We start from the raw sequence: 25670 nt of genomic DNA on the forward strand, positions 1-25670 counted from the left end.
TGCAGACAACACGCAGCAGTCTTATTTTTGTCACAAAGTGCAGCGTTAACAGTAAACTCTTTGTGGTAAATAATAGTAATACTCACTTACAAAAAAAGTAGGGTACACTATTTGCAGTTTTACTTTTATTGAGATTTATTACAATTTGGAGTACAATTTCGCCTCTGTAAAACGCACGCGCTTTCATATACTATAAATAAAAAAATACATACTGCAAATTCCACCCCCGAGCACTTGCCCATCCGTTGCCCCCCTTCCACAGAACAAGAATGTCCCATGAACATCTGTCAAAACACGAGGCTGTTCTGTCCCGTTCAACTGTACATCTTGTGTACATAGTGAGCCCATTTTCATTTTTATCCTTTAGAAGTTTTAAATTGTTTTTCTTTAATGCATGCGCTTTTTAGTTTTATATGTTGTCGTTTTATTATTGTTCGTTTCATGTTGCACCAAATCACCAAAGTAAGTTCCTATGTTTGTGAAATTTGTTCATTGGCAATAAACCTTTTTTGATTCTGAACCAATTGTAGATTAATTGTGTGTTTATTTGACTGATTTAGCAAGTACTTTAGGCTTTTAATTGTATTTTTTATAGATTTTGGAACATTGCCTGTATACAGTATAAGTATCGTTTTACATTCTGGTTTGACCTCTTTATATGGATTTAGTTTGGTCCTCGTCTAGTCCAAGTTTAGTTCAGGGTTTGCCCCTTAAAAATTGATTAAATGTCTTATTTTGTATCTTTGAAAAATGTCCACCCAAAACTGTCGAAACTGATTGAACATTTAAACAAGCTTTTTACAAAAAATACAAGGGAAATACAAATAAGAAATGCAAACACTTCAGGGTGCTATAAAATGCTTTATTACAAAAAGTGAATATTGTCATAGCAAAACAGCCCTATGTGAACCAGACTAATCTTTTCACAATTTCTTTCACTATAAACCCGGTTTGCATAGCGCTCAGTTAGATTCTCTGTCAAAAAAAACAAGAGATATTCATAGACAAATCATGTATAACAAGTGTAAAACAGGTCAACACTGTAATACAAAACATATGTGATGAAAAGCAGGAAATAAAGTCCATTTTGAAGGCACAGTTTGCGTTAGAAAGTTACAACGGCAAATTTCAAAAACAACCTACAACAGCCACGGACCCCAGCTGGTTTTTAGTGTACGTATTAAAAATAAAGTCACAGAGGACACTGTGCTCGATCTGTAAGCCATTCCCTTAACAACCTACGACAAGTGTGCTTCTTTTTTTACAGTATCATAGAACAAAATGTGCAGCGAGAAGCAGAACGGGCATTTGAAGAGGTTACGTCCTCAAATTGATTTAAAAATACAGTATATGTAATCTCACACAAGCCACGCACGACAAAAACTACACATTATACAACACATTTGGTGGTATTCTTGGTTATAAGTTAGGCTTAGTATTGAGATTACTGAAATACGTATGCGTTGAGAAGAAAGGGTCTTGGTTTGATTTGATTATAAGCACCAAATAGTCTTAAATTTGCACTATGTAACTTTTCTGGGGGCGGGTCCGTCATGTGCCCGTCTCCATGGAGATGTTCGCCAGAAATGTTCCACCGTATTAGGGCTGCAACGTGATTAAACTGACAAATCGTGACTAGTCTATGAAAAATAATCATTGTTGTATTTTGAGAATTGCAATAAAGACAGATGAAAATACCGTTTTATAACAAAGACTGTGGCACAATTCAATCAAAATGTCAAATAATAATAAACCATTACAATTTTTCATCATTAATACAGATTGTTCTCCATCTAGAAGCCTTTAGTCGCCATATTTCATCCTTTTTTTGGCAATTATTGTATTTAAAATCAGATACAACCGTTTCACTGTTCGACTACTAAAGTACAGTATTTTCCTAACTATAAGTCGCACCTTTTTTTATAGTTTTGACCAGGGTGTGACTTATACTTATATGTATACTTATATACTTATACTCCGGAGTGATTTATATGTGATATTATTTATTATATTCACACTTCCGCATTTCATACTCCAGTGCAACTTGTATATGTTTTTTTTCTTCTCTATTATGCATTTTTTGGCTGGTGCGATTTATACTCTGGTGCGACTTATAATCCAGAAAATACGGTAGTTCGTTCGTTACAGCCAAAAACATTAAGCATTAAGGCATTAAGAAGACGACTCCAGCATATCAAGATCCAGGGCATTTTGAGAGCAATAAAGACAACGGAAATGAGATAAATGGTAGATAAAAGATGGGTTAATTTGATGCCATATTGTTGAACATCCAGGGGAACAAGAAGGTGGCAGAACGTCCACGGGAAAAGCTACACAGTGCACCATATACTTGTTGAAATGGGACAAATGCGAAGAAGAAGAATCATGTATTAAAGTATTTTCGGCACAGTGAACCGGTGTATTAGGGAGGCACTAAACAAAAACGACTGAACTTTCCATCATGGCACTGCTACACTTGAGGGTACAGTCTTCCGTCTCTTTGGCATTTGAAAATATGCTGCTGCTGCAACGCTTTTACTGTAAATAAATCTGTGTTTTTTCTTGCTTTTATTGTGGATTAAACTAAACACTTGTTACGTTAAATACTTGCTACCACTCCTGGGTGCTTCTAGCTAAAGTGAACAATACATACAAATACATTTCTCAGTACAAAGATCTTTTAAAACGTTCTAAATTTAACTTATTGCCGTTTCCATCTTCAGACATATTACGTCAAGCCAAAATATATAAATATATATCCCGGGAATTGTCGAAATAAGCTTTAAAACACATTTTTTTTACACACTTTAAACGTTCCCAGTACGAATCTACTCGCTCCGTCCCGTCGTGAGCATAAACGACAGGTCCGCACAGCGCCCCCCGCGGGAGAGAAGGGGGGGGGAAAGGGGGAGGAGCCCGTTTTACTGGTACCAGGGCGTTTTTCGGATCCAGTGCAGCGTGAAGCCGGCGTCTGTTCGGATTTTGATGGAGGCCGCTTCCGCCTCTCGCACCGTCTCCTTCACGGACTGCATCAGGTTCTGGGCGTTGTGCACCAGCATCTCTGTGGCCTGGAGGAGAACGCAAATGTGTACATCAATGTCACTGTAAGCGTTATCAAATGGAAAACCTAATGCCATTTCCTGGTTTTGTATTATCAAACTATATATAGACCGTTATCTTATATTTTGTTCTTCGTAAACTGCAGTATTAATGTAAAAGAGGTGATTAAAAAAGGGCTCCATTGACTTCCTGCCTAACTGAAAGGACCGCCTCTTAATTTACAATTTTTTATTGTTAAAAAATGGCTACGTGACATTTTTTAACCCTAAATGTATCGCCTGGAGTCAAAATGTTTTAAATACCGTATTTTCCGGACTATAAGTTACACCTTTTTTTATAGTTTTGGCCGGGGTGCAACTTATACTTATATTTATACTTATATACTTATACTCCGGAGAGACTTATATGTGATATTATTTGTTATTTTCACACCTGCAACCGCATTTCATACTCCAGTGCAACTTATATATGTTTTTTTCTTCTCTATTATGCATTTTTTGCTGATGCGACTTATACTCCGGTGCAACTTAATAAGTTAATGCATGTTTTTTTGAGCGAGAGGTGAAAACGTACATGTTCTCGAGCATCAGTTGCAGGACAATACACAATTACTCAAATATAAAACATGAACCAATCAATCGTAATACAAATGTGTGTAAAGTAATGATGCGAGAACACAATTATAACGTGATTAAAAGCTCATAAACCTCTATTATACTTTACTGTCTAACATAATTGCTGTTTTAAACCGTGAATGGAGGGGAAGATTATACGTAAATATCATTATTACATGATTGAGTTGATATTATAACTTTGACATCGTTCCCATAAATAAGGAAAAGGCAGGAAAAATCGGATACGTCAATGAACAAATTAATAAAAGTACTGGCGCTTGTTAGTTGAGGCGAATACTGACCTGTTCTGACTCCTCTTCGCTGATGTTGGTCCGACCCAACATGGTGGCTTTGACCGTGGACAGGATCTTGAGCTGTGTGCTGATGGTGGGAATACGCTCACACACCTGGGAAAACACAAAGTGAACACGGTCAATTATAGGACAGACGGATTTAATACTTCTTTCAATGAATTTTGGAATATGTATTGTGATAATATTTTCTCTACTTTGCTGTTTTTACATATGAACAAACAATAATGTCTTATAATATTGTCTTTAATTATTTTTTTCGTTGGCCAAAAAGTGGTAGAATATGATGCCCAACAAGAGAATCATGTTAATTAATTTTTTTGTAGATATTTTTGCAGATATATATATATATATATATATATATTTTTTTTATTTATTGTATTTAATTTATTGTATTAATTGTATCTATTTTATCTATTGTATTTATTTGTACAAGTAAATACATGTTTTGGAGGTCAACATTTTTTTTCATGTAAATCCACAAACAAACATTCATTTATATCATTATTACCCACTCATACATTACAGTAGATCGCTAAACAAACAAAAGGATCCAAAAAATATATAAAACTACAAAAAACGACAAGGGTTCAAGCCATTTAAAAACTAAACAGAAAAATAAACTGCATCTCAAAATTCTAGAGGACAAATATAAAAAAATTCTTGCTTGTTATTCCTTGTTGCAATTATTCTTTCCAAAGTATACTGATAATTGACATTTTAAAACATTGTAAACATAAATTTGATCTTTTCTTAGCTCTAAAAATACAACAATTTCCAAGCAAAATAATCATATTTGAATAAAATGTCCCTCAAAAACACACAGCATTATATTTCTGGCAGCAGTGTCAAGAGTGTTGTGTTCTTACCAGTTCCTGAACAAGTCACATGGTTATACATAAACAGACGCGATCACATGACTGAAAGCGTGAGGAGCTGACCTGCAGGAGGTTGGTGCGGATGCGTTTGTCCGTGCACTGCTTGGCCACCTCTTTGGCGAGCCGCGTGACCTCGTCCGAGGCCTTGGCGATGTCTTTGGCGCACTGAATGAGGGCGCGCTTGTTTCCGCTGCCTCCACGCACCAGGCGGGACATCTCGGCCATCAGCAGAGCCATGCGCTTCGCCGCGCCAATGATGTCGTTTCCCTAAAATCAAACACACACGGTCGGTCAGTGGTCATTCTAACAAGTCGGCAGAATGAAAGGAAGGAATTTGAATTGTAAAACTACAAAGATTTGAATGTTGCAGTAGTGAAAGTGTTGATATTGACAGCATTTGTGATGAGGTTTGCGTAAAAGACTGATCCATTACAGACTTTGTGTTCCAGTTTATTTATCTTATATTATCTTTTTTTCTACATTTGGATGTGTGATGCGTGCACTGACTTTGCTGGACCATTTGCGGGCCTCGTCGTGGAGCTGCCGGGCGGCCACCATCATGGGCTCGTTCACCATGTCCCCGGCCTTCTGCTCCGGGAACTCTTCGTCCTTCTCCTCCGGTGGGGGGGGTCGGGGGGGAGGCACCTCGCCCTCGGGCAGCGGGGGCTTCGGCGGGGCCAGGTCGTCGTTCAGCTGCAGAGACGACACAGATGAGTTTTGTGACATTTGTATTACATATTACTACAGGAAGTTGAGGAAAATAGTACATAAACTTTCTCTCCTTGAATTTGGCATTTTTAAACCTTAAATCCTGTTGGTTTGGTCCTGATTAGATGTGGTTCAGTCCTAAATAAGTGATTTATTCCAGATTTAGATTTGGTAAAATTAAGTCCTGGAGGAAAAATATATTTGGGTGTGTTTTGTTTAGTCCTAAAAAAGCCCAAGGTTAATTATTGTTAAGGACAAGTCTAGTCCTTCTGGTTAAGTTACTGTTTTTTTTATTTGTTTACTGCAGTACCACATAATGACCACAGGGTAATAAGAACTCGTATACATGGGCTCGGCCTCAGTTTTTGGTAATGACTGGAGTCAGACTCAAACTTTATTCTAATGACCCGGATTTGGACTGGGACAACTCAGGGCCCGACTTGAGCTGGTCCCAATTGACTTGAACCATGAGGTCTCAAAATAATCAACTCTGCTGCTCTAATGTGGAGGCCGTTCTTACGCTGAGCTGGTCGATCTCTGGAGGGGGAGGAGGAGGGGGAGGGAAGTCCGGCTCCTGAGGCTGGAACGCTTCTCTCACTTTGGCCACGGCCCCCAGGATCTTGTACCCGGAGTCCAGGAAGCCTTTCTGAAGCACTGGAAAGAAGAGAGTGAGGCTTTAATACAACTCGGATCCATTAAAAACACTCTTTCTTCTGAGTTTGTGAGCACTAAAATGCTTGAAAATGACAAGTTCAAAGGGTGTAGATTAGATTACCGTATTTTCCAGACTATAAATTGCACCTTTTTTCATAGTTTTGGCCCGGGGTGCGACTTATACTCCGGAGCGACTTATATGGGATATTATTTGTTATTTTCACACTGACAACTGCATTTCACAAGGCTCTAAGCGACACCATCTCCCGGAACTTGGGGTCCTCATCCTCTACCTCCAGAGTTTGTGGAGTTGTTTAAAAGTGACACAGAGGAAGAAAAAATCAATGGATTTAGTGATTTAGTGATACATTTCCCCAAAACTGTGACTTATACATGTTTTTTTCTTCTCTATTATGCATTTTTTTTGTCTGGTGCGACTTATACTCCGGTGCTACTTATAGTCCGGAAAATACGGTAGATGTATTGAAGACCAGATGCGTTCTCCAGATGCTCTCCTGGGTCACATACTTGGGTCGTGGATGTTCCCGGCCACAGCTTTGGCGTCCATCACCATGGGAGAGATGGTCTGACTCAGCTCGTCCCGCGCCGCCGCCACCATCTCCCGGAACTTGGGGTCCTCGGAGTTCTCCACCTCGCGCTTGGCCACCAGGAGGATGCGGTTGGCGCGGCGGGCGATGCTGGTCGCCCCGGCGACGAGCATCTGCGGCTGGTGGTTGGCCATGGCGACGCGGCACTTGTCCAGGTCCTTCTTGATGGCCTCCTCCGATGCGTCCAGCAGCGACTTGGTGTCGATGGCCTCGTCCACCAAACCTGAGCAAGAGCAGATGAGCGTGTGTCAGGTTAAGACTGTGAACAAGGCAGCAAGGGACAGATACAATAATAAAGATTTTAAACAATAATAAGGATTTAAAACAATAAAAGCAGGTAGAGACTCAAATTTCTCATAAAAATGTCCCATATCATTTTTATAAACAAGCTTATATCGTGCGGCTTTTTTCACACACAATTGAGGTCGTGATCTGCAATGTTGTTCACGAACTAGACAGATGAGAAATTAAAACGTTAAATAAACAGTTTACCCGTCATTTTCTCCACGTTGTCGATCCATTGATTCTTCATGGTCTCAAAGTGCTCGTACGCCGCCTGGTTCCCTGGGTTCCTCAGCAGAATACGAGCTGCAGACACCACCTGAAAACAACAAATAAGTGCAAATACTTTATTAAACAGTTACAAAAATATATATATCTTCCTTTATGGATATTATAAAAAGGCAAGTCGCTACAAAAAAAGTTAATGTTATATAAATTAGTTTGCGAAAAACAGACAAATATATTTTTGATACTATCTTCTACAAATGTAAGTGAAAATAATGGATTTGAAATATTTTGATGGTAACGGAATAGATTTTTTTTTCTTAAACACTGTAATGCATAAATCTCAAGTTGAAGAGTGCCATTTAAAACAAATTGAAGGCTTGAAAGTTACTCATTTTTGCAAATGTATGAATTATCTACACTTTTAGATCTAACGGCAGTGGGCCACTCTTGTTGGCTTTTAGACTATAAAGCTTGAAAACAACAGCCAATACGAGAATGCAGTTAAAAAATGTCCCTCAATATCAAAAAGGTTTGTTTATTCATTAATTCAATCAATAATTCACAGATATAATTATTTTTATGTTGGGAAATTGTTAAGTAATTTAAGAGTAAATTGGTAGTAAAACATAATGCCCTGACCCTGATAAGAATCGCTCCACATGATGTCAAAAGAGAATATTCACAATAAAATGGATGCATTCGGTGCTTTCAGGTGGTGCCTTAGCTCTTCCGATAATGCCTTTTCAGTCCACATGATGGGAACAGCAGTCTTACTTGTGGAGTGAGATCTCTCGTGGACTTGACGGCCGCCTGGATGCCCTCCACCGTGCTCTTGTTGGCCGTCCCGACAGCGGCCGCCTTCTCCGCAGTGGCCCCCAGTCTGTTTGCGTGGTTCTCAAAATGTGCAGCTCTGTCCTCGAACATCTTGAAATGAAAGATATTGGCTGAATGCGAGTCATTGACACTGAAATAGCCACTGAATAGGACTGGGAATAACATGGGCCCTTACGATTTGATACAATACACACATACATACAATACATGGATCACAATACCATTACATAATCAATCTATTGAACATGATATTCTGCGATTAATTACAGTTTTTAAAGAACCGACTATATTTTAATTCGTTTTTCTGCACAATACTAATAAGAAATACATTTTAGTCATCAAATGTGATAAGTTAAATGTATTGTTTCTTTTCCTTTTCTCAAAATAAGCAACAAACCTGTAGCTTTGTCACAAACTATTGAGTCAAATATATTTTTAAACTCTTGGCGATATATCGAAACCACATTATCGATACTGTGTCCTTGACCTTAGAATGTACTTTGTGTCTTTGAGGAGATTATAAGTTGAATTTTCTTTAAATTAGTTGAATAAGTAAACAAACCTAAATAATTGTTGCGTACACGACTGCAGTACCCACCTCGTCCCTGTTGGGGGCGTCGACGGGGGCAGTAGCGGCCACAGCCAGGAGCTTGATGGGCGTGGTGGTGTCGCTGAAGATGTCTGACACTTCCTGGGTCATTGCCTCCTGCATTTTACCTTTGAGGTCCTGAAAGACACAAAACAGCAAATGTATTATTATTATTTTTTTTAATAAATAATTTTCAAAGTTGTGAAGTGCCATAGATTATTATAAAAATGTCTAGGCCTAGTGGTTGTTTTTTGTGTGGATTGGATTGGAGGTTTTCAAAATAAGGCTCTTCAGGGGGAAAACATTTATTTGCCCATTCACAAGAATAAAGTCAGGTACTCCAGCTTTAAATTTGGGTGATCATTTTATGTCATTTCCTCTACAATCGCACCTAACGTTACTGAACAGCAGAGGGCGCTACTTGCCTGCCTCCTAACCGCCCCTCAGTTGAAGGCCTGAGTCTTACTTTGAGTGCCTCCTGCAGTTGTTGGGCCACGGCTCGGGCCTGAGGGGAGTCTCCTTCGCCCCGGGCAGCCAGCTCGGCGAGATGAGCCATGAGCTGCTCCACCTGCTCACACTTCCCCACCAGCTCCTGTCGGTACGGGCCGGGCAGAGCGTTGGCCAGTCTGCGCCCCTCGGCCACCAGGCCGCGGATCGCTGCCTGACCTGGGCACCAAACCACAAAGAGAATACTTACAGTTGTGCTCATGTAACTTACAAACACTGCAACTCTCCAAATGTGGTGCAGTTTTAGAGATTTCCTGACAGCCAAGACCAGACTTATTTGTGCAGGACAACTAAACCCAGCACTACTAAACCAGGTCTAAATGAGCACAACTAAAGCAGGACTACTAAAGCAGGACCACTAAAGCAGGACTACTAAAGCAGGACTACTAAAGCAGGACTACTAAAGCAGGACTACTAATCCAGGACTACTAAACCAGGTCTAAATGAGCACAACTAAAGCAGGACCACTAAAGCAGGACTACTAAAGCAGGACTACTAAAGCAGGACTACTAAAGCAGGACTACTAAAGCAGGACTACTAAAGCAGGACTACTAATCCAGGACTACTAAACCAGGTCTAAATGAGCACAACTAAAGCAGGACCACTAAAGCAGGACTACTAAAGCAGGACTACTAAAGCAGGACTACTAAAGCAGGACTACTAAAGCAAGACTACTAATCCAGGACTACTAAACCAGGTCTAAATGAGCACAACTAAAGCAGGACCACTAAAGCAGGACTACTAAAGCAGGACTACTAAAGCAAGACTACTAATCCAGGACTACTAAACCAGGTCTAAATGAGCACAACTAAAGCAGGACCACTAAAGCAGGACTACTAAAGCAGGACTACTAAAGCAAGACTACTAATCCAGGACTACTAAACCAGGTCTAAATGAGCACAACTAAAGCAGGACTACTAAAGCAGGACTACTAAAGCAGGACTACTAAACCAGCACGACTAAACCAGCACGACTAAACCAGGACTACTAAACCAGGACTAGTAAAGCAGGACTAGTAAAATATGTGCATTTGAAGTCTCATATTTGTCTCTCTGGTTTGTTAGATTCTTTATTCCTGCTCAGTCACAGTCTGTATCTTGCGTGTGCATATTTTTCCTAATATGGTTGTAGGTTTTTTCCCTTGTTTACGTTCTCACTTGCAAATATGGAAACAGAAGTGGGAGAGTTAAATACACAGCAGTTTTTTTAGTAAAATGACAAAACAATCATCGAGTTTAAGCATTAATATTTGAGAGAAGACTGAAATATGAACAGATGAAGTAATACAAGAATTTAGGATATTTTGCCTTTTGCATAGGCTTTTTTTTTTTTGACATATTGTACTTGCAGAATATATATATTATGTATATTTACCCAAGTTGATTGAGTTTTCTCGTCATTTCTAAAGGTCAATCTAGTTTAAAATTTGTGTTCAATATCAAGAGAAACAATATTTTTACTGTATTTATAATATTTGACAGTATATTAGAGGGTTTGATGTGCATGTCCTGGACCAATCCTGTGATACTGTGACTCACCCACGCCGCTGTCGTCTACACTGGGGTTGTCTATCCAGCGCTGGGCCTGCTCGATCTTCCCCTCCAGGTGCACCGCGGCCTTGGCGGGGCGGCTGTTGGCCACCACTTTGTTGGTTTTGGACTGGAGGTTCTGGAGGGCGGTCGCGATCTGTTTGGCCAGAGCCCGGGCCTCCGGTGTGTCCCCTTTACCCCTGCGAGGACACGCACAGACGTAATGAACACGATATTTACGACCGTACAAAGAACTATTAACTCACACTGATAGAGGGCCTCGCATTTGTCTTTACATATTCTGCATTATTTGTATAGTTCTTAGTTTGTGGATTTTGTTCACTGACGATGGCAATAGAACGCATTCTGAGTCTTTAAACGTGCACGCATCACTTAATATCATCAGGAATTGTGTTAGCACTCCACTTACTGGCAGCAGAGGGAATCACCCCCCCTTCGACATGCACTGGAGACCTTCAGAAATACCTTTGACGTCACAAAACTAAGGAATTTGAAACCCTACAGGACCTACAGGATTCTAGGGCTGTAATTTTAATGCTTTAGTCGTTTCGTCGGTTGATTTTGTCTAAGTTGACCAACATTTGTATGAGCTGATTCATCGTTTTATTCAGATTAAAAAGATTTTCATGGGCAACAGCAAAAATAGAATAGATATAGACCGAGTTAGCTGAAGATTTTGGAGTGAATCATGAGTTTATTCAAATGTATATGTATATATATCTAACATGTTTACAAGTACTTTTTGGTATAAATACTTTTTGCTCAAGCTCCTGTGCAGCTGTAGTGTTTCGAGTGCAGTTTGGGTTAGATACACGGAGATGCTTCAAAGTGACGACAAAGTGATGACAGTTTTAGCCACACCCTCTTTTTGTCGACCAATCGGTGAAAGGGGCGTGTCTCGAATCAAACAAGAACGTCTTTAGTCGACGACAGCTTACGGGATTCATCAAACAAGAGCGAACGAAGCTAAATACAACTCTATGTATGTTTTTGATGAAGGAACAGTGTCATAAGTCACTTTTACATCGTCCTTAAAATGATTATATTCTATTGCAACGCTGTTCCCCGTTTCATTCATCCACGTCCCGTTTTATTGTGTCTCCTTCTCGTCACACGACACAGGTCAGGTCGTGCTTACAATATGTTCATGTATTGCTAAGATTAAAGTATCAAAAAGCATGTTTAAAAAAGCCAGAATTGTGCAAAATATAAGACAAAGATGATGTAACTGGGGTTGTCATAAAATAAGACAGTCGGATCCTAATCGATTTATATATATAATAAACGTATTAAATGTGTTTTTTTGAGACGTTTCCATTATTTCAGTTTTTTTCTCTGTCATGTATTGTAAAACATTGAAATACAATATGTCATTTAAATATGTTTTACGTGTTGCAAACCCGATTTCCCCATATGGGACAGTAAAGAGAACTTGAACTTTTACTATGTGTCCTTCACGTGGCTGGGTTTGCATACGGAAGGGCATCTGGCGTGAAAACGAGAACAAAAGGTTTGTTGTGCCGTCCGGAAAAGTAAAAAAAAAAAAAAAAAAGAGTAAATGGATTTTAAGCAGCAGTGATCCGTGAGCTTTAAATATTTTCCTGATGAGATCACGGTTTGCGGGATGGATTTCTGCATCGATCAGCTTCATTTGTCAGACCACAGCGTGATTTAACTCGGCTGAAGTGAGTTACAAACACAAAACGTCCACGCCTCATTTAAACTTTACACTGCACACACCGTTTACAAAGTTCAAAGGTGGATAAAGCTGGCATGAAAAGGATGTAAAACTGTTGATGGTGCATAACCGACAGAGTTTACAATTTATATCCGAGAGAACGTATGATAAGTTTGTACGATTTTCAAATTCTGACTATTTGGTGTATTTGTACCTGTTGTACATATAAATTATAGTTTTACACCAATCGAGTAGGTATTCGTGAAGAAAACGTTGAAAAATCGGTCTAGGGGCAAACTCATTCCAGTCAAATTTATGCATAATTTACACAAAGAAACAACTTTTTTGACCCTTTAAACATCAATTCAACAAATCAAAGTCGCCCCCATATATTTTAATTTGTCAAATAATAAAAACTGTGACAATAGATGAGTTTTTGCCCAGTGTTTGCTGGGTAATTTCCGAGTGTGAGGTCACAAATTACAAACAGGAAGTGAAATTACAAACCTAAACCAATGTGCTTTTTAAGATATTTTTTTAAAGATATTTTTAGCCAATTTCAAACTATATTTATCTTGACTGCATTTAGTTGAGTGAGTCGTCCGACCTGTCAGAGGCACTTTAACTTAAGGCTTTAACATAAATCAAATAAACTATTGGCAGCACAAAGAATACATGTTATAATTATTGTGCATTGTACTTTAAATCAGGCAATGTTTTGATTATTTGTTTCTTAGTGACAAGAGGCAAAACCAGATGCAAAGTGAAGTCAACGCTCTGGATTTGATTAAACTAATGAAGCCATCACAGACAAATCGAGCTGCAGGGGATTGTGGGAAGAAAACTGGACAGAAGAGAAAATTGATAACAGAGAATCAGTTTTGACAGTCGAGCGCTCGTTCTACGCCATAAAACCCGGAGAAGAAGAGTCTAATCCAAGTGTCTTTTAAATATAGAAGTCCGGTGTTAATTATATTATCATGGTTTGTCAATTCTATATTTTTGCTGACTTATAGTTTCAGTAATTATTATTACTTTGTATTTATAACTGAAATTATGTACATTTACTTCGACTAGTAGAGATTATAGTTGATCAAAAGCACAGATGAATATATTTTTGAATCATTAAAACTAAAAAATGACTGGAGAGAATGAGTGGAATCTAATTTTACTTCCACTGGTTCCACTTTTCAATCCCAGAGCCTCAAACCAGACCATAAACAAAACAATGCAATTTGTATAAACTGTATAGTATAAAAAAGTATAAAAATACATTTTCAAGCCGACTATTACAACTTGCTGAAACTAGCACAACATTTTCGTCAATTGAAGCTAAAACAGAATTATTTATCCAATTCTTTACCAAACTACAAAACATTTGTCAAAAAGCTAAAATTAAATTAAAATGTACTGTCAAAATTACCCCTAAATGAATCTATTTTTGCTCTACAGAATAACTTTTGACAGTTTGAGGATTTAATTTATGACCTGAATAATTTATAAATATCAATATGTTTCCATAATGTTTCCACACTGTAAGTATAAACGCTCTTACTGTCTCCTGAGGTCTGAGAGTCGGGCCGTCATGGCGGCGAGCTCTTGTACGGAGCGTAGGATGTCGTCTCGGTCTTTGGGGTCTTCACATCTTTGAGCGATTTTGGCGGCTTCAGTGAGCAGAGCGTTGATGGTCTTCTCGCCCTCCGGTCCGCCGTTAGGGTCGGCCAGCCAACTCTGAGGGAGGAAACACGGTTAAAGAGGTCAGAAAAGGCAGTTAATGCACACATGAAATAATCAAGTTTGGTTTAGGTTAGATTTAGTTTATTTTATCATACAACAGCTCCCTCTTTTTCAAACCCTTTTGCTCTTGCTCCTTTTTTCTTTTGCTCCTTTTTTCTTTTGCTCCTTTTTTCTTTTGCTCCTTTTTTCTTTTGCTCCTTTTTTCTTTTGCTCCTTTTCTTTCTTTTGCTCCTTTTCTTTCTTTTGCTCCTTTTCTTTCTTTTGCTCCTTTTCTTTCTTTTGCTCCTTTTCTTTCTTTTGCTCCTTTTCTTTCTTTTGCTCCTTTTCTTTCTTTTGCTCCTTTTCTTTCTTTTGCTCCTTCTCTTTCTTTTGCTCCTTCTCTTTTGCTCCTTCTCTTTTGCTCCTTCTCTTTTGCTCCTTCTCTTTTGCTCCTTCTCTTTTGCTCCTTCTAATTTGCTCCTTCTAATTTGCTCCTTCTCTTTTGCTCCCTCTTTTGCTCTTTTTTCTTGAACGGTTGTAAATGATATAAGATAAGATAAGATAAGATATTCCTTTATTGTCCCACATGGGGAAATTTCATTGGTGCAACGCAGGTAGATACAGAGGTAGATACAGAAGAACAGATCACTTATAGGAAGTCTGAAAAACACTTGTATTATGACAGCTAACACCTAATATCTCCATGTAGTCATACTGTACCTTTTTTGTTAAACCTGCATCACAGGTGTAAAACTTGATAAAAGTTATTGCACTCGGATCTGTTTTCTAAAGTAAAGTGAGATCAAAGTTTAATAAACCGGGTGTATTACTGTTAGCCCAAAATACTGTTGTGTGACACAGGTTTATTTACATTTTTATGTGATAAATCCATTATTATAGGAGTTAAAGTAATTTTTTTTCCACTCAGAGCGGTCAGATTTGTAAGGGGGCACTTGTTCGCTCTCTAGTGGCGCAATTGTGTATTACAAGTGAACCTAAAAAGGATACATATACATATTTTCACATGGTTTAATCATGGACACCGTTAATGGAGATACAGAGAAAAAGAACTACATTTCCCTCAAAGTGTTGAGCTCAAATATCAACTCTGTCGCACCTGTGCAGAGTCGATGAGTTTTGCGATGGCCTGTTTGGCGTTGGTCATGGCCTCCAGTTTACGAGCGGCGTTCTCCACCTTCCCCGTGAGGTCGTCCAGTCCGTGCGACACCTGCTGGGCCTTCTGCATCGCTATGGGAGACGGCCCCTGACCTCTGCAAACACATGTGCACGCCATAAGACACAGCTGTGCAGCAACAACACCTCTTCAAATACTACACTTCTTTTTTCTGTCTTTCTTTTTTTTTTTTTTTTACCAAAGCTATGGTGATACATGTGGACCTTATTTTGGTTTAAATATTTTACTTTAATTGTCTCTTAACACATTTATGATCAATAGACTTTGAAATATGATAATGATAATAGGAGTTTCTTTGCTTTTCCCTTCACTTTTATCCATTTGTTTCGCTCAAAATAACTGTACACGGTCAAATGGAAACTTAAAGTAATGTTTCTGTTCTTGCTCTGACTGTGCATAGGTTAGCCAGCGTGTTTGCTAACACCAGGGGGAGATAAAGGACACTCGCCCCACAACAATTTCCTCAACAAACCGATCAGAAACATCTCATTTCAGGAGTGAAAGATAATCAGTTCAATTGTAAGTGATTCCAAAGTCTGTATCAGCTCTGTCTCCCTTTTTCTCTTTCTCTTTCCTCTGTGAGCTCTCAGTTTTGCCTCCCCCCTCTCCTCACAACAGTCACTTGCAGCCTTTTATTTGTTTAGCCTTGTGGGATATTGGAGGGTTAAAGTAGATTAAGGATTAATACTCAGCAGCTGTTTCTACTTCTCGGTGGTTCTAACTCCCGCTGACACCTCGCTCCCGTTCTTGCACAATACGGCCAGCCTAAACTACTGACCGACCCACACACGCCGCTTTGAGTTTGAAATAAACACATTATGTCAGTGAAAGTGCGGAGAAAAAGTACAAGTAACCGTACATCTGTAATGTCAAAGGTCGATCTGTGGCTAAACCAAGACCCATCAATGTATCGAGCCAGGTCTACGACGAGACTGAATTGGGACTGAACTAGGTCTAAAGAAGACGATGCAAAAAGCTAATCCTGATGTAAACTTTGACCCAACCAGGACCAAATCAAGACCCAAACCAGACGAAAACAGCACTGAATCAGAATTAAACAAAGAGAAAGTGTGTGTTCACATTGGCAAATTCACCACATCAAAACTGGGACTAAACTCGCAACTAAACCTGGATTAGACAAGGCCTAAACCAGGATTAAAACTGAGGCCTAAACTGGGCTAAAAAGTGTGAGCCACAAATGATCACTTTCAAATTCATAAACAGAACCGTGGAAAACAAAAATGAATTCTTCAAGACAAATATTTTGCTAACTTTTCATGTAAACCAACCACCACTTGAAGACTTTGCATAATTTCAAACCAAATGTCATAAATGTTGCCAGTTTTGAATTAGATAAGTATCTGTTGAAATATGTTTTAATTTGAATTTATCCATATAAATAATGCTCACTGGATTATAAGGCGTTGAGAGAATTAAAGGCTTTTAAGTGCGCCTTATAGTGTGGAAAATACGGTACCTGGCCCGCATCTCGGACACTTGGTCAGTCAGCTGCCCCAGGGCCTTGGCGGCTCCCAGGATGTCCCGCCTCTCTTTCCCAGCACAGAGCTCGCCCACTTTTCCTGCCTCGTCCAGGATCTGGCGCACGGCCTGCTCGCCCGCGTCCCCTGAAGCACAAGGAAACACTCATCAGTCAAGTGCGTACAAACCGATACAGTAGCAAGTCAACATGCCTATGACAGGTGATTACACTGTTCTAATTTTGACTTTATTAGGTGTATTTATACCCGTTGTATATATAAATTATAGTTTTATACCAATCAAGCAGACTTTTGTGGAGAAAAAGTTGAAAATATGTAGAAAATGACAGGAAGTGACGTCACACTAGGGACACTCACTCCAGTCAACTTTTTGACTCTCTAAAGATTAATTCAACAAAATAAAGTTGGTCTCATACATATTTATTTGTCAAATAAAATAAATGGTGACATTAGATGAGTTTTTGAGTGTTTGCTGGGTAATTTCCTAACATGAAGTGGAATCATAAACCTAAAAAATGTGCTATTCTATGATAACATTTGTATATATTTAAGCAAAATTCAAAATATATTTGTCTCAACTGCATTTTAGTACCTGTCAGAGGCACTTTAATTGAGGCACTTTTAATTGCCTTGTGTATGAAATGTGCTCTACAAATAAACTTGCCTTGCCTAGGTCTTTACCAACTATATTCTATTTACCTTCTGCAGGGCAAAACTCCAAAACTATTCAAAGAAAGGATTGGAATATTGCAATCAAATTAGAGCCATTGTGTGATGGTGAGGAGACATTTAAGATGAATAAAAACAAATAATACTGATATAATGTGAAAGTTGATGACAGGTTTTTAAAATGTTCTAATTCTGTACCTGTTGTACATATAAATTAGTTTTACACCAATCGAGTTGGTATTTGTGCAGAAAAAGTTGAAAATCTGTAGAAAATGACAGGAAGTGACATCACACTAGGATCACACTCATTCCAGTCAAAGTGTATGCATAATTTATACAAAAACAACAACTTTTTAACTCTCTAAAACATGAATTCAACAAATTAAGGTGCTTTCATACATTTTTAAGATGAATAAAAACAGAAATTCAGTAAAATAAACAAATCAAATACATCTAATTTTCAATAGGAGACAGGAGGAGAGATATTTTTAACTAAATTCAAATCAGGACCAACCAATGATTAGTCTTACCCAGGACAAAAAAAAGATATATACATCATTAAACTTAAACAACAAGCAACAATGCATTGCTTGTTGTACCTTCTCAAATCGTGCTGTTAAAGAGCAATAAAACAGTTAAAGGAGAACCCTGGACTGTAATCACGTGTGTGTTTGGTGTCCTAGTGTTGCCTCTTTACCTGGCGGCGCGTTTGGATCCCTCAGCCAGTTTTTGGCCTGGCCCATTTTGGACTCGATCAGCCCCAGCGCCCTCTTCATCGCCTCCGTGTCCTTTAGGGTGAAAGAACAGTAAATGATGATCAAAGTTACACCAAATCAATGAGACGGACGACAAACAAACCAGACCAGATCAATGCTCCGGTCTAAGTGCATTGATCGTTTACGAGAGCGTTGTTATGGGCAAGGTCTTCCACTGCACTTCTTTGTAATATATTAAACATGTTTCAATGATGATGCTGCAAAAAATATATGTTTTAATTTGGATTTTACGTTTCAAACACAATTTTTTCAGCCATTCCTCGAAGAATTCAACTGTTTTCACTGCCGTATTTTCTTACTTTAGCCCCAATTTAGCAATCTTTAGTTTAGGTTGTTACACGGCTCGACTTTTAATATGAAGGCCTTTAAATAATTGTTTTCATTGAATTCAAAATTACGTAAATATCATTGGATTATTATAGTTATCCAATGCAACTCTATGTTTCTTCCTTTTATGACATTTTCAATCAAAACTGCAAAAAAGTGGACCTTAAACATAACAAGACATCCTATAATAATAATAATAATAATAATAATAATAATAATAACAATAATAATGATGCACCTTTAATTTCAAACAAAATGTGTCCAAAAAAATGACAAAATCCTTCAAAAGCATCAAAATCCACATGCATTTTGCTTATTAGAGTCAACACCGATGCATTTTCAAACCATTTTCTTTGTATCTCAGTCTCAAACGGGTGAAATACAACACGGCAGCAGCTCGTTACCTCGACAAGGACCGGGCCCTTTGTCCGAGTGCAAAACCAAGCCAAGCAGATGACCAAATAATCAGTGTAATTCAATGTATTCGGACAACAGTTAGTTCTTTCATTCGGAGAAACATTTTCCAGTCGTCTTGGCCTGAAATCAAACCTCTTTTGTTTGGCCTTTTCAAAGCTTCTATGTCAGGATTGGCCCATTACTGTATTCATGTCTAAATGATGACCTGTAATACAATATGTGCCGAGCGAACCGCCAGGAACGAGTGTTAAAGGGAAAACTAAATGTGTTTTGTCAATCAAGTTTCCAGAAATAGGTGATTTTATTTTTTGTCCAAGTTTCTGTCAAAGGAACTCTTTTTCATAATGGATTTTATTTAGTCGTTTACGGACAAAAGAACTCAAATCAGTCTGTCTGCACTGGCTGCCTGGGTCAACACAGTTTGAACAGTTTGAAGTATATTTACTGCAGTTTACATAGTATAGTACGCAAATGTGAATCTGATGGTTTTTGGATGTAAAGTTGCATTTTAGTCAAGTTAAATAATTATTTCTAGTGTACTATGAGACTTTTGGAATATATTTGGAATATAAAGGTTGAAATATGGTGACTGAAGAGTTCAAGATAAAGAATATTTATGATTAAAGTTCTTTTTTGACTTTTTGATTCATAATAACACTGTCTTTGTTATAAAAGTTCTTTTCATACGTGTTTTAGAGTCTGTATAGTGCAGATAACGATTACGATTATTTTTGAATTGCTGCATGTCTGACTCCATTGTCAGTGCCAAATGAGTAAATAAACTGAATTAACACTAAAAAAAAGTATATTACGGTGTTGTTAAATTGTGAAATATCAGCTTGTCAACTTGTTCTACGTTATAACAATATCATAATTCTACATTCCCTATTGCTAAATCATCTGAACAACGTTTTTCATAGTCACCGATGTAAAAAAGGTCGGAGCTGAGAATTGGGAGGAGCAGGAAGTGAAACGTTGCGAAGAGTCGCGTTGTGGTCGATTGTTTGTGGTTTAAACTCTCACTGAACCACGCTCAAGTACCCAGATCCACAAACACACACACACACACAAGTAATGAAAAGTAAAAAAGCCAGCGTCAAACTCAAACAATTCAACCAAAAATACACAAAATCATGGTTAGGAATTAGTGACGACAACAATACGCTCTGTGAAGAAGCTGTGAGAAGAGTATATGTTTGGTCGGATGCATTTGTGATAATTTCTGTTAAAATCAATAGTCTCTGCTCCTCTAAAAGCAAAAGTAAAAGCTGAATTGTTGCATATCTAGTTAAAATCTACTTTAATTATACCTCTTCGATGTAAAAACATAAAGTAACTCTTGTTTTTCCAGCTAATTTTGCAAGAATAGCACAACATATGGTCCAATTGACAGATACACAACTAGATTCATCAATTTTAGCAACAAAAAAATGTCTGCATTGTAAGAAAAACTGATTTAAAATACTGAAACATATCTTTAAATTAGAAGGAAAAAGGTCTTTGCAGTTTATCCTACAAGCTCATGCACAGTAAAGCAGGACCAAGCTAAATTGAGTTATTCCCTGAAGTTCTGTGGCGTTTCCTGTGCGTTTCGGCAGAAACCCAATCGTCCCTGCTGAGCGGGACAGAGCCGCTCCTAAATCAATAAAAGAGTCAAGTTATCGATGTGCTGACCTCTTTAGGACGCGGCGGGCTTCACTGTGGACGCGGACACGCAGGAAACATGAAGTAGCAGGTATAAATACTGCTACTGCTAAAACAACAAGGACAGATGGAACAGTTCATTTTGTACGGTACTGCAATAATGCGAATCGTTTTGTTTGTAAAATGTGCAATACAAACTACAACTACTACAACTACTACTAGTACAACTACTACAACTACTACTAGTACAACAACTACAACTACTAGTACAACAACTACAACTACTACTAGTACAACAACTACAACTACTACTAGTACAACAACTACAACTACTACTAGTACAACAACTACAACTACAACTAGTACTACTAAAACTAGTACTACTAAAACTAGTACTACTAAAACTAGTACTACTAAAACTAGTACTAGTACTAGTACTACTACTAAAACTAGTACTAGTACTAGTACTACTACTAAAACTAGTACTAGTACTAGTAGTACTACTACTACAACTAGTACTAGTACTACTACAACTAGTACTACTACTACTCCAACTAGTACTGCTACTACTACTACAGAGCTCAATGGTTCTGCGGTTCCAGAAGCACATTTCTTTGGCATTTTCCCATCGGCTTAAGGTTTTCAAAGTTTTAAAACGACACAACGGAAGCTAACAGTCCCTGTGGTCATTAACCTCCATAATGAGGTCGCGTTCAGTCCAAAAAAACAGGGTTATAGGTTGAATACTTTCAAACTTCGGATGTGGTGATGATATGTTTTAGTGGTTTGTACAGTTTCAGCAGCAGCAGTCACAGATCGTGTGGTCGTTGGTTACCACGGGTCTGATTAGCCAGAAGCAAGCTTTAAACCTATAAAAAAAAAAAAAAAAAAGTATATATATATGATGGGACTATGTTTGTATTTGTGTTTATTTGGTATCTACATGTGTTGTTCTGTTCTGTTTTGTTTTGTTCCGTTTATTTGCTTATAAAAATGTGTGAAATAAAACTAAAATAGAGGAACGTCTATAGGAAAAATGTATGTGAAATGTACTCCATACCAGTACTTTCAACACTTCTTTTACTAATGGGGCTGAATACTGTACACAAAGAATAAGCAGGACAGAAAAAAAAAGATCTGAGGCACTGCAATACGCAAGTCTGTGTTTTAAAATATGAAATGCTGTTTTAAATGAGCTCCTACATATTTATCAGTGCGTCTCGGTTGCTCTATCTCTTCATTTGCGTCTTTTTTAAGTTCAAAACTGGTTCTGTTCCAGTTGAGTATAAGGTAAGGTGTACTTTTAAATAAGGAATACTTCATTAATTCTGAATTCAACTATAACCCTGATGTGAAGAGAGAAAACTACTGCATGGCCCCAAATAATACTAATACTACTAACCTACAACCAGCACCAATTGTTTTTGAATACTGTACATCATTTATTCAGGGTTTGTGAAATTATTATTATTATTTTTGAATGTACAGTTCAAACGTGTGCTTCAGATTACTCATCTTTCCCATTTCGATGGCGTTATGAAGCAACATTGTGCAAAAATAGCGATGTAGAACAACAACCCGCAAACTCACTTTTCAACAACGTCCCATTCACGCCAAAATGTTAAAAAGTTAAAATGCATTAAATATGAAGTCTGCGGCAGCACTCGTACTCAGCATCACACTCGACTCATGCCAGGAGCCTTACCTTCTACAGAGGGGGAAGTGAAGGAGGGACAGACAGTGACCAGGAAAGAACACACATGAACAAAAGTGATTCACCAGAGGAAACGAGGGAAAAGAAAAGGTGAAAACGGCAAGACAATAAAATGGAAAAAAAGTGCAAAAAAAATAATAAGTCAAGATCAATTGAAGAGTAGAGGGAGATTTGGACAAGCACGGTTTAGTCAGAATAAAAAAGTAATAATAAAAAAATGACAACAGTTAAAAAATATATTTTTTTAAAGTCATGTTTTTGTTTCATAACAGTTTTTTTCATAACCTTCTTTTTTTTTTTAAATAAATAAACTATTACATTTCTAATTTGTGTTACGGGCAACCAAATTGAACTACCGTATTTTCCGGACTATAAGTCGCACCGACCAAAAAATAGAGGAAAAAATAGAAAAAGCACAAAAGAGGAAAAAAAATAAAAAATAAAATAAAAGTTGCACTGGAGTATAAGTCGCATCCGGGCCAATATTCTGAAAAAAGCTGTGACTTATAGTCCGGAAAATACGGAATACGTTTTGGTCTACAGATGGGGACTTTTTATACATGTTTTAGAGCTGAATCTATAAATGTTTTCCTTTTACATTGTTGATTCATTTCTCCCTGTGGCCCTCAGAGGCAACTGTTGTTGTGATTTTGGGCCTTACAAAAATAAATTGATTTGATTTGATTTTATGGATTAATCACAATTTAGAACTTCATCTATGGTTTAGCCTCAATGTAGACCCCATGTTAGGCCTGATAAGGGCTAGGGTTAGCTCTGGGAGTACTCAGAAAGACAAATATAATCTGTATACTGTATGGATGGGAAAACACAACTCAAACCTGACGAAGGCTAAAAGTGTGTTTGATTTGTGCACCTTGTTGGCCCAGGCGTCCTCGTCCCAGGAGGTGAGCTGCAGCACTCGGATGATCTCGTTTATCTCGCCGCTCATTTTCTCGAACGTGAAGTTTCTGTTCTTCACGGCCTCCTCGACGCCTTGGCTGCCCGAGGTCTTCGTCGTCACAAAGATTTTAATACCTAAGGGTTTACATTCTGTTAGCGCCATGAGCTCCAGCCGACCGACTCCGTTTTGGAGTGACAGAAGAGGTCCAGACCTGAGATGAGGATGGGCAGCAGCTCTTTGACCGTGTTCATGGAGTTGATGAGCATCACCCTGTGCTCCTGGTGAGTCAGCTCCTGTTGCCGCTCGTCGATCATCTTGGCCATTTTTGTCATCCCTGAAAACAAAGCGCATGCAGTTTACCGTATTTTCTGGACTATAAGGCGCACCTTTTTACATAGTTTTGGCCGGGGTGCGACTTATGTGATATTATTTGTTATTTTCACACTGGCAACCGCATTTCATTCACATGTTGATTATTTTAACACTGACAACTGCAAAAGGGCGCACTGGGAAAATACTGTATGTACGCAGGAAATAAAATAAGAATGGATGTTAAGCAGAACAAAAAACACCTTTTATTATTATTTCATTCCCTCGTCAAAAACAAATCTGGAGTTGTATTAATCTTCGGTCACGCTTGTTTCATTCATCCTGTTTGGTAAGCACTCTCCCCGCTGAGCCTCATAATAACACTCTGTTTCAAGTTTTTTTTGTGACGCAATAGGTAAAGATCCGAGACCTTCATTACAACTGCGTTCTTGCTTAACATGTCGGTGGCAAGCTAACTTTTGTTTGCTTCCCCGTGGTAGTTCCCTCCGCTGCCAGTAGATGGACTTCTAACACGAATATATAAAGATATAAAGTAATGTGTGCTTTCAGCAGATACAGTAGTTTAAGCTCTAAAGCATAAGACGCCAAAGAACAAAATTAAAGGTTAATAACAAAACAAATGTCATTTTTAACTTGAATATAACATCATAATAAATTACTTTCTATAACTCACCTGGTCCTAGGTTCTTTGTGTACGTAATGAGGTCGGGAATCGTCTCCACCACTTCAGCCACCGTCAGGTACTCCAGGATGCCTTTGCACACTCTGATTATTTTACGAACCTGCAACAAAAGCAACACAACACTTTTTAAGGATTTTACTTTGACTTTTTTAGCAGCTCTAAACATATATTTGATTTGAAAACCCCGCCTTACAGTAGCAGTCTTTTTATTGTGCTGCGTTCCTTGAGTCGATCAGCAGACTAATTGGTTGACGGGTGTCTCAAGTCCACCAAATTTGTATTTAATCGACTAATTATTTAATCAGGATCAAATGGATTTATATGGGTGACAGCATGGGCCAAGTTTAGAGTTTTGGGAGTGACTGAACAGTTTAATCTGCCTTCAATTACTGTATAGACAAGCTGTTTACAAGTACTTCCCTGTAGGCAAATGTTAATAATGCTGTGAGCTTTTATCAATGCCACACGGTGCTGCAAACAACTATTCTATTCTATTCTTTTTTTAAATAAATTTTTAACCAAATAGTTAACATTTTGTGACTGAAGGCTTCTAGATAGGGAATATTTACGACCAAAGTGCATCATGATTGACGATCTTTATTCTTTTTCGACATTGTTTTCACTTTTGGCATGCACTTTAGAGTCTGAATAATGAAGATAACGATAACAAATGTCAAAAACTATGGTTGTTTTAATGATGACTCTTCACAATTATGCACAGGGCACGTCTTTAGTCGACTACAGCGCAAATATTGTGAGGCTGCTTTTGTATAAATAAAGTTCGGAGGCGTTTATGAACAGAGGGAATGACCAAAGAGCTTTATACAGACACAGCACCACATCGAAATGCAGAGATGACTCCCGTGGCCGCTGTGGGAGAAGAACGCGCCTCTGTTGATGGATGACTGCTGCTGACTAATGCAAAAACCTCATAGACATCGGCGGCCATTTTGATTGACCCTTCACCTTAATGCATGCACGCACAGCACTTGTATCGACATGTACTGCATCACTGTGTTCACCGGCCGCGTCTCGATAAGAAAGGAGGTGGCGGTGTGATTACCCGGCGCTTCTTTACCAATGACGTGATTTTGGGATGATCTCGTGTCAAATAATTCAGCGCTGACATTCAATCGGATCAGGGAGAGAGAAAAATTCAGTTTGTAAAGAGTAAGTAGGCAACGCTATTATTATTGTTATTTTATTTCATATTTCTGGAGCTGAGTGTAGTACCGTATTTTCCGGATTATAAATCGCACCTTTTTACATAGTTTTGGCCGGGGTGCGACTTACACTCCA

General features: G+C 38.4%; 1 protein-coding gene across 1 annotated transcript in view; it reads right to left on the minus strand.

Moving 5' to 3' along the window:
• Nucleotides 1-841: 841 nt before the first annotated feature.
• The window catches only part of vcla (vinculin a), a 48635-nt gene continuing 23806 nt past the window's right edge, over nt 842-25670 (minus strand). Inside the window, exons 4-21 of the mRNA XM_072455626.1 lie at nt 24363-24471; nt 23571-23693; nt 23333-23493; nt 18278-18368; nt 16890-17037; nt 15335-15488; nt 14057-14232; nt 10812-11002; nt 9233-9432; nt 8776-8904; nt 8118-8267; nt 7326-7434; nt 6754-7056; nt 6092-6225; nt 5371-5556; nt 4927-5130; nt 3977-4081; nt 842-3068 (exon numbers count right to left, since the gene is read on the minus strand). Of these exons, the coding sequence (XP_072311727.1) occupies nt 2922-3068; nt 3977-4081; nt 4927-5130; nt 5371-5556; nt 6092-6225; nt 6754-7056; nt 7326-7434; nt 8118-8267; nt 8776-8904; nt 9233-9432; nt 10812-11002; nt 14057-14232; nt 15335-15488; nt 16890-17037; nt 18278-18368; nt 23333-23493; nt 23571-23693; nt 24363-24471 (2820 nt within the window). The 3' untranslated portion in view covers nt 842-2921. The remainder of the gene's footprint in view (nt 3069-3976; nt 4082-4926; nt 5131-5370; nt 5557-6091; nt 6226-6753; nt 7057-7325; nt 7435-8117; nt 8268-8775; nt 8905-9232; nt 9433-10811; nt 11003-14056; nt 14233-15334; nt 15489-16889; nt 17038-18277; nt 18369-23332; nt 23494-23570; nt 23694-24362; nt 24472-25670) is intronic.

The sequence above is a fragment of the Eucyclogobius newberryi genome, unplaced genomic scaffold (assembly GCF_026437365.1).
Source record: "Eucyclogobius newberryi isolate DKJ021-1_F unplaced genomic scaffold, fEucNew1.0.hap1 SCAF_20, whole genome shotgun sequence".
Lineage (NCBI taxonomy): Eukaryota > Metazoa > Chordata > Actinopteri > Gobiiformes > Gobiidae > Eucyclogobius > Eucyclogobius newberryi.